Source organism: Meriones unguiculatus, chromosome 12, assembly GCF_030254825.1.
Source record: "Meriones unguiculatus strain TT.TT164.6M chromosome 12, Bangor_MerUng_6.1, whole genome shotgun sequence".
Taxonomy (NCBI): Eukaryota; Metazoa; Chordata; class Mammalia; order Rodentia; family Muridae; genus Meriones; species Meriones unguiculatus.
In genome coordinates, this window is record NC_083360.1 from 11298420 (window position 1) to 11311019 (window position 12600).

Consider the following 12600-nt stretch of genomic DNA (forward strand, 5'->3'; position numbering starts at 1 on the left):
TTTGCACCACAGGCAGTTTATTGACTGAGCCAATCCCCACCTCAACAGTCTCTTTAGATACAAAGGAAAGGGAGTTTTTAATGTCTTCATTTCAGAAGCAAAGCAGCCCCACACTGGGGAAGGGAGCCTGACTCCAGCACAAGATGATACAGTCTGTCCCAGGGCAAGAGCTTGAACACCCAGGCAGCGATGGTCTCTTTCTCTGTGGAAGCAGCAGACAGGCCACCCACGAACATACAAGGCACCGAGATTTGAGTGCTGGGTGTACCACTCAGTGAAAAGGAGAGAAGGCTGACGTTAGTTCTGTCTTCAGGTGCTGACAGGACACTGAAATGGTGATGTGGCATGTTGAGGTAGTGTTAGAGAGACCACTAGAATAGAAACTATAAGAATATCATACGATAATCATAAGTTTAGCAGAACGAGAATTCAAGAACTAATTTATAAAAAGAAACTTAAGAAAAACTGAAAAGATAAATCTCTGTGGTGGGTTGGTTCATGAGTAATGAGAAGGAGAAAAATGACAGATTTGGCACAGGAGATGGCAAAAACCAGTCTCTGGCACCAGTGGAGGCTAGGATGCTGACACTGAAAGGAAGGCTATTGCAGAGAAAATGGAAATAATTTTCAGTTTAAAAATTGGAAATACTAATAAAAGATACAAAATATTCAAACGTTGCGGGAATGATTATATAAGTCTTCAGTAATTTCTCTTTAGAGTGTTAAAATATTACCTCTGATGTATGATTTCGGTGGTGAAGCACTGTTGTACGCAAAGTGTCCCAGGACAGACGTATCCCGTGAAAAACAAAGTAATACCTGGATATAACATTGGAAAAATAAACGATGAGCACCGCTATAGAACAACTGATAGTAATTAAATGAATTGTAATTTCACAAGGGGGAAGCATAGTGGGGCTGCTGAAGTTCAGTGCTGTTTTCCAATGGGAAGAGCGCCCTCTAGCAGGCACACCTTCATGAAAGGCTCACAGAGGGCCTCCCTGTGAAGGCAGCCAGTTCTCACAGGAACGTGTCCCTGTTTGCTCCCCAGACTTTGAACAGCTGAAAGTTGCTACCTATGTGCTGATTTGCCTATGTTTTATCTGGAAACCAAAATCACCTGTGAGAAGCCTAACAGATGAAAAGTACACCAGGGTACCCTTGGGTATTCACACACAAGCACTGAGGGTGTAGGAAACTGGAACCAGACTTAGCTGGTGTGCAGCAGAAGTTGGGCATGTCAGGGATAATTGCGGGCACCATACAGTCACTGTTTGCTGACAAACGCATTTCCTTTCCAGATAAAATGGTATAAAGTGAATATCAGGCTGTCGATACTAACAATGGAAACACTTAACATCACTAGCTGCACATCCAAGAATGGGTAAGGGGGCAAATTTCATGTTTTGCTGTTTGTTTTTAACCACAATTTTAAAGTGTTTTATTAAACCCAGATCAGAAAGAATTTTAGCGTCTACTGAGAAAATTTTTAATTTTGAACTATTATTATGATGGATATTTTCCAATAATGAGGCAAAGACCATTGGGCTCCAAACAATCATAGGGTCATAAAATGTGATTAATCAAAGTATTGATCTCATCTCTTTTGTGTGTCCTGATTTATGATGTTTTTGAGATTATCATATCATCACAATATCTTCTCCTATCCCTTTCTCTCTCCAACCCCTCCCATCTAACCCATCTTATTTCATTCAAATTTATGGCCTCTTTTTCCTTCCTTCCTTCCTTTCTTTCTTTCTTTCTTTCTTTCTTTCTTTCTTTCTTTCTCTTTCTTTTTCTTTCTTTCTTTCTTTCTTCTTAATGATTTTATTATTTTTTATTTTTTTCATTAGTATCATTTACAATTCATTCCCTTTGTATCCTGGGTATAGCCCCCTCCCTCATCTCCTCCCAGTCCCACCCTTCCTTCTTCCCTCCCTCTTCCTACCCTATCCATCTCCTCTAGTTCACTGTTAGGGCAAGTCCTCCTCTATTGTCTGACCCTAGCCTATCAGGTCTCAGCAGGATTGCCTGGATCCTTTCCTCTGTAGGCTGCTTAGGTCATCCCAGCAGAGAGAAGTGATCAGGAAGCAGGCAACCGAGTACATATCAGAGACTGTCTCTTCTCTTACTACAAGACCCATATGGAGACTGGGCTGTCTATGGGCTACATCTGAGCAGCGAGTCTAGGTCCTCTCTATGCATGGTTTTTGATTGCTGCATCAGTCTCTGCAGTCCCCCCTGGGCCCAGCTTTTTTTTTTTTGGCTTTGTTGGTCTCCTTGTATGGGGGTCCTTCTATATCCCCCTTCTTCCATAAGATTCTCTGCGCTCTATCCAAAGATTGGCTGTGAGTCTCTGCATCTGCTTCAATCCTCTGCTGGGTAGAGTCTTTTAGAGAACATCTGTGGTAGACATCTTTCTTTTTAACTGTTGTTGTTGTTAGTGGTGGTGGTGGTGTGTGTGTGTGTGTGTATTCCTAAATACATAAATCCAACCTGCTCAGCCCTTATCATGTTACTTATGTATATGTTTCTAGGGCTGACCATTTGGTATTGGGTAACCAACTGGCATACTTTTTCTTAGAGAAGAATATTTCTGATCTCAGCATTCCTGAGTTGCCTGCACTACTTTGTCTAGAGCTGAAGCATTAGAAGATATCCCCCTTCCATGTTACTCTGTCTAAGAGGCCATGGATTTGAATGAAATAAGATGGAGGGGGGATTACATTGGAGGGATTGAGGAGAGAAAAGGAAAGAACGTTGTAATGATGCTATAATCTCAAGTTTAACAGGCCTCAAGCCCAATTGGCTATTGTCAAGGTATGCACACCACTAAGGGGTTATCATGCCATGCTGGTTACGGTGGCTCATAGGAATCATAGCTGAGGAGGACTACTAGTTGCTTGCCTCCCGTGGAAGCTGGCATAGTGCTTTCTGGTGTCAGGAAAGCTAGGCCTCAGGGAGGAGGCATTTAGTCAAGTCCAACCCGGGCCTCGTGGGCCCTGTGAACGGTGTCTTTAGCAATAGGAACTTATTTCCACTTCTGGAGGACAGCCAAGGGTATATCAATAGCCTGTAATAACATGGGGGTCTCTGGGACCACTCCTTCACCTAATGCTCCGGGATCACTTTAAAAAGGGACAGAAAGATTGTAACAGAAGAGCAGAAAGCTTGCTGTGAGACTGTGTATCCTAGAACTGTGCAAAGCTACACCCATGTTAGGCCACATGGTTGCCTAAACATGACATGAACGGGAAAGAGACCAAGAGGAAGTGTGGAAGGAGGAAAAGTCCCGTGAGGCCTCAACCCTAGAAAAAGAACTACAGACAACTAAGAGCTCTTCCCTATGGAAGAGCATACTGAGTGCTTATCTAATATCAAATGGTGATCTCTGAAAACAAATACAAGTAACATTATATGGACTGAGTAGGTTGTATTTACGTATTTCAGAATATATAAATATATTTGAAAGTTATTAATTGTTGAATAGTATCCCATTGTGTGAATGTACCACAATTTCTGTATCCATTCCTCCATTGAGGGGCATCTGGGTTGTGTCCAGGTTCTGGCTATTACAAATAAAGCTGCTACGAGCATGGTTGAGCAAATGTCCTTGTTGTATACTTGAGCAGATTTTGGATATATGCCTAGGAGTGGTATAGCTGGATCTTGAGGAAGCACTATTCCCAATTGTCTGAGAAAGTGCCAGACTAATTTCCAAAGTGGTTGTATAAGGTTATATTCTCACCAGCAATGGAGGAGGGTTCCCTACATCCTCTCCACCATGTGCTGTCACTTGAGGTTTTGATTTTAGCCATTCTGATGGGTATAAAGTGAAATCTCAGGGTCATTTTGATTTTCCTGTCTTTGATGGCTAAGGACATTGAACATTTCTTTAAGGGTTTCTCTGCCATATGATATTCCTCTATTGAAAATTCTCTGTTTAGTTCTGTACCCCATTTTTAACTAGATTACTTGGTTTGTTGTTTAACTTCTTGAGTTCTTTTTAAACAATTATAGAAAAAGGGGCCATGAATTTAAAAGATAGCAAATTGTGGGGAGGGTGTGGAGGAAGGAAAGGGAAGGCAGAAATGAGATAATTATAATTTCAAAAATTAAAAAATTAAAAAATTGGTCTGATAGAGGCCATTAAATTGACAGTCTGCAACTGGTAAGATTATTCAAGATTAAATACTGGACCCAATGTAATTATAAGGCTCTTCATAAGTGAGACCAAAAGGCAACTAGGTCAAAGTGAGATGCTAGCTCTCTATTGGCTTAAAAAATGAGGGAAGCAGCTGTGAGGCAAAGAATGAGAGCATTCCAGAAGAAGGGAAAGGAAAAAAATGGGTTCTTCTTCAGAATCCCAAGAAATAACACAGCCCTGTGAAAACCTGTGAATGTAGCCAGGTAAAATCATTCATTTCTGTGTTTCAGAATCTCAAAGGATTTATTTACTTTAAGCCAGTGAATTATAAAAATGCATAAGTCACAGCAATAAGCTAATACAACAATAGACGGATAAAATAACTAAATCTAAACAAAGGAAAATACTCCAATATGCTGTAATAATCTATTGCTGCATCAGAGAGGAACCCTAAGGAAAGCCTATGTCAACGTCCCCTCAGTTTAGCAGGCTGTGGTAGCACAGTAACTTTAGAAGAAGCTCTGTGCTTAAATATATCCCCATAGAGGCCCTGCTGCCTGCGGCCTTGGGAAGGCAAGACATCTGAGACTTCTCTCAGGAGAACACTAGGCCTGTAAAGTGAGAATGCCAGAGGTAGTGTGTTAGACAGTGTGTACTGGGATGCAACCCTGGGGTACAAGCCGAGAGCTGCCAACTCCGCTCTAGACTGAGCAGGTTTAGCTCTGATTTTTCTGTAAGGAGATGACAGATTTGTTGTAAATCTGCTAGGGTATACCCTCAGAAGGGTGTGATCACTTACAAATTAAGAAAAAAAAATGCATGTCCTGGCTGAGATTACTCACAGCAGGAATCTCCATTACTGAAAAACTGTAAGAAACCAGACAGAAATATGAACTGTGGTTGCTACCACAGTTAGACCAAGTGTTAGACCAAGACTGTCTAGATGAGACCTGATAGACTAGGGTCAGATAGAAGGGGAGGAGGACCTACTCTATCAGTGGACTAGGGAGAGGGTGGATGTGACTGGGAGGAGACGAGGGAGGGGGCTACAGCCGACATACAAAGTAAATAAATAAATACATAAATAAATATAATTAAAAAATTTATATACCAAGAAAATTCTACTGAGATAATGAAGCAGGAAGCACACAAAGCTACCTTCCATCCAAACAACTACTGTGCTGGGTCTGATATAACTATCTGGGAAGCATGGAGTCTACTGACATCCTGGGATTTTCAGAGGGACCTCCGGTAATAAATTGTGGTTAATCTAGTCGATGCCAGCTTGAAACACAGCAGCATTTCCCCACTCGCCACTCTACACTGTTGACAAACAGCTGTGTATATGTTCTTAAGGCTCTTCTAAATAAAGCAAACAACTACCACACATAACCTCACCAAAGACAACTGTGATTTTTTTTACTTAATCTATCAGTAACCAGATTTCAGTTTTCTAGTTACCATTTTAAAATGTATAACCTAGCAAATTCCAGCATGCCTGCTGTTTCCTTAATTACAGAGGAATTTGACTCAGAATTCCATGTCAGAATGGGAGTTGACAGCTCCTTCCTTATGGTATTGTATAGCTGCACATTACCTCGGACACCTGCGTCCTGACTGCTGATGACTACTGCCCAGAGTGGTGCAGAGGCAGATGGTGGAGATGGAGAAGAAGGGTAGGTCACAGTATTACACAGACCTCCACTACTGCCTGCTCACTGCTGTCTATTTGACGTGAAGGCCCTGGGATTTAAAGAGATAATCATCCTACCCCTACTTCATTCTTCTGTCTTCTTGTTAGGAGACAGGTCATTAGAGCAAATGCCCACAACTATGGAGAAAGTTAGGGAGTAATCTTACATGCCCAGGTCAAAGTGCAGGCTCAGAAAAGCTTTGTAAAGACCTCAGCATTATATCTCATGCTGATATCAGAAATAACTTATAAAAATCAAAGAAAGAAAAACAGAAATTCCACACAATAACAGAAAAAATATGGGCTGAGAAGTGAGTAGAATGTAATTTTCAGAGATATATTATTATACTCAAATGTCCAGTTTTCAACAAAAATCATAAGAATAAAGAAACTGGAAAGTATGAGCCATTTAAAAGAAAAAGTCAAATGAAATTGTTCCTGAAAAGATCTGATGGCAAATTTAATAGGTTTGGGTGTTGGGATAATGATCTCAAAAATGCTCACATAAAGACATATGTGGAGAAAATAAACTGAAATTTGTATAAAATGGAAACCCAACCAAGAGACAACAAACTCAGAAAAACAGCAACAAAACAAAAAAGTGACTCTGGAGGTAGGAAAGACAATATCTGAAATGAAAATTCACTGGAAGGATGAAAGGCAGATTTGACCAGGCAGAATATATTCATCAGAGCTGAGAATAAAGCAAAGGAACAAATGGGTTTGGGGAAAAGAAGGAAAAAAAAACAAAACAGTAAAGTGAACAGAGACAGCAGAACCTGCGACATTACACTGACCTCTGTACATACGTTGTAGAGTTCAAAAGAAGGAGAGACAGAAGAAAAAAGGAGGGGAGATAATTTTTGGGAAGTAATAGCTTAGGAATCCCAGACTAAAACACTGGAGATGAGAAAACGGCGGGAAATTCGCAAAGCTGACTAAGAATGCCAGTAGGTAAAGCACACGGAAGCTCGTGAACACAGGATCCCAGATATTCTTGACCAAGAGAAGAAAGGCTACTGAAGAGGGCCTGACCAGTTGTACACATTACCTCACAATGGCTGTGACTACATGCTCAAGGCCTGCATAAGATCAAGCTAGACAAACTGTCCAGACGTGGGGGCGGGGGGACTCAAGAAGTCCCACCCAAGCTGCCAAACTATCAGCAACTGAAGACTGATGAGAGGGAACATCTGTTTTCTTCGGAGATGCACCCTCTGACAGGCTACCCACACTACAGGAGACGGTCCTCCATCACTACAGCCCTAACTGGACTCAATGTTTTGGTGTTGGTGTTGTTTTTTTAACAAACGAGGAAATGTGAATGCATATTTTATATGCATGTATGAAATTCTCAAACAATAAAAGAATTAAACATTGATTAAAACATTTCCATTCTACTGACCTCTGTGCAATTGTAGAATTTTAACTGCTTTTGCATAGAACTGAACATAAACCTCTATTATACTTGTCAAATTCTATTTATAGATCTACAATTCTCCCAATTCCCCCAAAGATATAAGCTTTAATAAATACCATCTTGTCCTAACACCCAACAGTGTTTATGTCAGAACATTCGGTCCTTTGATACATAAATAAAAAATGCCTAGAGGCTGGGTTGACAGTGCAATAGGGAAAGTACTTGCTCTGCAATCATGAAGACCAGAGTTCAGATCCCCTACACCCCACCCCCAGACTGCTAGGTGGGTGTGGTGGCCTGCTCGTCATTCCAGTACCAGCACTTGGAAGGTGCAGACAGAGGATCCCCAGATGAAATAAGAGGAAGTAAGACTTCTGGCATTGATGATGGCGATTTCTACACGTAGACACACACACATGCATGTGAACTTGTACTTGTGTGTACCCAATCGCATGTGAACACACACTGCAGAGGAAAATTCCTGATTGCCTTGGGCCTTTCTTAAACCCCATTCAGTGACAGAACATACTACAAATGCAGCATGATTTTCCAGCTCTGATACTCCGAACATGCTACATATGATGAAGATTTAGCATGGAGCACAGAGTAAATCCTCCTTCTTTATTACATGGATTCTTTTCTAGGAAATTTTATGTGCTTTGGATATGTTAACTTATGGACACTGTGATAATGCCATTTAGTACAGGAACCTAAATAGTTCTGTTAAACCAACCAATTTACTTTTGCTGAATAATGGATGGTTTATGATTGAACACATTTAAAAACTCTGGGGTAACTGAAAACTCAGTATCACTAAATATTTGTAAGAAATTGTATATTTATACAATGGACTACTTCTCAGCTATTAAAAACAAACAAACAAACAAACAAAAAAACCACATGAAATTTGCAGACAAATGGATAGAACTAGAAAAGATCATCCTAAGTGGGGTGACTCAGACCCAGAAAGAGGCACATAGTATGTACTCACTTATACGCAGATATTAGACCTATATTACAGGATAACCATACTACAGTCCACAGACCGAAAGAACAAGTAACCCAGACTCTAAGTAAGAAGAAGGGCCCAAGGGAGGGCACCTGAATGTCACTCAGAAGGGAAACAGGATAGACAGTAGAAGTGGATGGAGAGAGGGAACTGGACAGGAGCTGAAACGGGAAGGAAAACAAGGGTAAGCAATCGGATGGGGGAAAACAGTGTAGGGGAGGTGAGAGGAGGGAAACTGGGGGGCATCTCCTTGTCAGGCTGGAGGCTTGCAACTGGATAGGGAGGACATGGGTGTGGCTCTAGCTGAGACTCCTAAAGGGGGAGAGGGGTCATGAAGACTGAAGTGACCACCTCCTAGCCAGACAGGACCAGTGGAAGGAGGGGAACAACAACCCACCAACAAAACCTGTGATCCAAAAATTACCCTGCCTGCAAGAAGTGCAGGGATAAAGAGGGAGCAAAGATTGAGGGAAAGCCCAACCAATAATTGGCCCGTCCCACTGTAGAGAGCCAGCCCCTGGCACTACTAATGATGCTCTGCTCTGCTTGCAGACAGGAGCCTAACTTGACTGTAGTCTGGGAGAGCTCCAGCCAGCAGCAGATAGGACAGATGGTGGGACTTGCAGCCAAGTGTGGGGCGGTCCCATGGCAGTGCTGGGGAAGAGAGAAGGAACTGCAAGGGACAGGAACCACACAAGAATACCAACAGAGACAACTTACCCAGTCCCATGGGGGCTTTTAGAGACTGAGCATGCATGGTCTAGACCTAGGCCCCTGCACACATGTAGCAACAGGCTTCTTGGTCTTGATATGGGTTGCCTGCTGAGTGGAGATGGAGGGGCTGTTTCTAACATGGATTCTCTTGCCTGCTTTTGGATAACTTCCCTCTGGCAGGGATGCCTTGTCTGGCCTCAGAGGATGAAGATAGGCCCAGTCCTGATGTGACTTGATGTGCTAGAAAAGGTTGATATGGGCAGGGGAGCTCTCCTTTTTTGGGGGAAAGGGAGAGAGGAAGGGGAAAGAGAGAAAGTGGGGGAGGGGGAGGAGAGGAAGGAGGGAGCACCCTTGGGATGTCAAACAAATTTAAAAAAAACAAAATTAAATTTAAAAAGTATTTCATGAAAACTAAAAACTAAAATTGAGATGTTAGGAGGTTGACTTTGTATTGAAAATATTATCTCTGCAGCATGTGTGCTGCATCCTAAGATACAGAAGCAGCAGAAACAGATGCTCAGGGGCAAGCCTTCTGCAGGCGTGACATGGTCAGGCTGCCTTGAAGACCACTGGAGAGTCCCCCTGCTGAACTGGGTACCAGCTTGTCACACGCCACATAATTCTCCAGTCTATTCACAATATTAAATAAACTCTCATCAGATGGGAGGAATAGGAACCCTCAGTATGCCAGAAAAGCCAGTTTTACTCTGTCATCATTAACAGTTTTCCTTAGAGCAGCTGTGTTGCTAGAAAACTGACAATGGGAACATAAAGATGAGAAAAGTTTCCCTATCTTACTGTTTTCACTGACATACACATACACATGTATAGATAAAAATATAGAAAATTTTCCCTGAAGAAAAAGAACTCACACAGTGGACTGTTTTTAATGCATACAATGATATATATTAAACTTTCAATACTTCAGACTAATTTTATCATAATTATATTGAAAAAATTTCACATATCTTATTTTAATCATGTTTCCTTCTCGCAATTCCTCCTGGTTCTTCACCACCTCCTACTCCACTGAACATTGTTCTTTTTTCTTCCTTTAACAAAATAAATAAAAACATGCACGCAAACATTGCTAAGACAAAAAAAAAAAATCCAAGACAAAGCAAAATGAAATAAAAAGTCTACAAAAATAACACTGAGTTTGTTTTGTATTGGCCAACTAATTCTGGGCATGGGGCCTGTCCTGGAGTGTGGTGGATAGAACTGTTGACAGTCTATTGGAAAAAAGAACTGATTTCCTCTTTGTCAGTGGGTGTCAACTGCAGATAGCTTCTTGGTTAGGGATGGGAGCCTGTGTTCCCTTGCCTCTCTCAGTGCTGGACACCATCTGGCTTGAACCAATACAGGCTGTGATGTATGTGCTGTCACAGTTTCTGTGAGTCCACATGTGTATCAGTCTTGTTGTGTCTGGAAGATACTGTCCCTGGAGTCATCCACCATCTCTGGATCTTAGAATCTTTCTGTCTCTTCTTCCATGTGGCTCTGAGGCTTAAGGAGAGGAGATTGATTAATTTAGGATGGAGTGCCCCAAACTCTCTCACTTTCCGCATATTGTCCAATTCTGGATCTTTGTGTTAATTCCCATCTATTGCAAGAAGAAGCTTCTCTGGTGAGAGCTGAGGGAAGCATTGATTTATCGGTATAGCAGTATGTCATTAGGAGCCATTTTATTACTATGTTCCTTTAGCACAACCCATGGGTTGAGAAGCATAGGAGTGACATATCAGCTGTCTACATTATGATTCCTAATAGTAACAATATCACAGTTATGAAGTAGCAATGAAATAATTCTAGGTCACCACAACATAAGGAACTGTATTAACAAGTCACAGAATTAGGAAGGTTAAGAACCACTGCCTTGTGGAGTTCCTGTCCTCTCCAGATCTTACTGTTTCCCACTTCATTCCTACGATTCCCTGCACTCTGCCCAAAGGTTGCCCATAAGTCTCAGCATCTGCATTGATAGTCTGCAGGGCAGAGCCTTTCAGAGGCCCTCTGTGTCAGGCTCCTGACTTGTTCCCTCTTTTCTCCTTCTTCTGATGTCCATCCTCTTTGCCTTTCTGGATAGGAACTGAGCATTTTAGCAAGAGTCCTCCCTCTTGATTAGTTTCTTTAGGTGTACAGATTTTAGTATGATTATCCTATATTATATGTCTATATGAGTGAGTATATACCTGTGTGTCTTTCTGCTTCTGGGATAGCTCACTCAGGATGATCTTTTCCAGATTCCACCATTTACCTGCAAATTTCATGATTTCCTTATTTTTTATTGTTGAGTAATATTCCATTGTGTAGTTGTACCACAATTTCTGTATCCATTCCTCCACTGAGGGGGATCTGGGCTGTTTCCAGCTTCTGGCTATCCAAAAAAATCTGAGCACTGGGGTCATTCCTGAGACTGATACTCCAATCAAGGACTATGCATAGAGATAACCTAAGACCCCTGCACAGATGTAGATCATGGCACTTCAGTATCCAAGTGGGTTCCATTGTAATAGGAACAGGGACTGTGTCTGACATGAACTGATTGGCCTGCTCTTTAATTACCTCCCCCTGAGGGGGAAGCAGCCTTACCAGGCCACAGAAGAAGACAATGCAGCCACTCCTGATGAGACCTAATTGACTAGGACCAGAAGGAAGGAGAAGATCTCCCCTATCAGTGGACTTGCAAGGGGCATGCATGCAGAGGGTGGAAGAAGGGAGGGATTGAGACGGGAGGAGGGAGAGAACCACAGGGAGGGATACAAAGTGAATAAAGTGTAATTAATAAAGAATAATTAAAAAAAAAGAACTACAACAAATTAACAGTTGTAGGTTTTCTCCTAGGTCCATGACCTGTGTAGTTTCATGTTCCTGGCCACTCTGTCAGTGTCAGGCATAGGTTCTGTCTCACAGAGCGAGCCTAAACCCATTTTAAAAGTGGTCTGTTATCATGCGAACATTCGTGCTGCTACTGCGCCAGTGTATCCTGTGGGTAAGTCACTGACTGCTATGGGCTGAGGCCTACACTAAGACCTCAGTGCTTATAGCTAGGCAATATCGATAATTACCTTTCCCTTCCACTACCATGAATGACAGTCAGTAGGGCTGACGCTTCTAGTCAGGCATCAGCTCAACTTCTCAGTGCTGGACGACATGTGTTGTCTTCAGCAATAGTGTCTTACCAATAGGTTGTAGAGAGTAATCAATAGCTTTGGTAATAGCCCATGGTATTTGGAGATTTCCATAGGGAACTTTTGGTCAACACCTCAACAAGATGTAACCCATTCCTGGCACTAGAGGTTCTACATGGTGCCATAAGATGTCTAGCTGGGGCATTCTCTCCCCTATTATTTGGTGACTACATTTCATATATGTGTATTTTTAGGAAGCTTCTACAATAGTGGTATCAATATGGTTTTTCAAATAGCCCTTAGTTTTAGCTGTCCCTTTCTACATTCCTTCCTTTGCTCATCTCTCCCATTTCCCTCCCTATTTAATCCTTAATTCTAGTTTTCCCTTTGTCCATAATACTATACTCTCTTTACTATTCCATGAGAGATACTCTCAATAACACTATATTCTATTGCTCAGTGCTTGGGAGATCTTCTCCTTACCCC

At 41.8% G+C, this 12600-nt stretch overlaps 1 protein-coding gene across 2 annotated transcripts in view; it reads right to left on the bottom strand.

Annotated features, from left to right (window-relative positions):
• Tbc1d19 (TBC1 domain family member 19) overlaps positions 1-12600 on the bottom strand; it is a 133026-nt gene that overhangs the window by 47380 nt on the left and 73046 nt on the right. For both annotated transcript variants that reach the window (XM_060365309.1, XM_060365310.1), the window contains one exon: positions 735-819. In XM_060365309.1, the coding sequence (XP_060221292.1) occupies positions 735-819 (85 nt within the window). The remainder of the gene's footprint in view (positions 1-734; positions 820-12600) is intronic.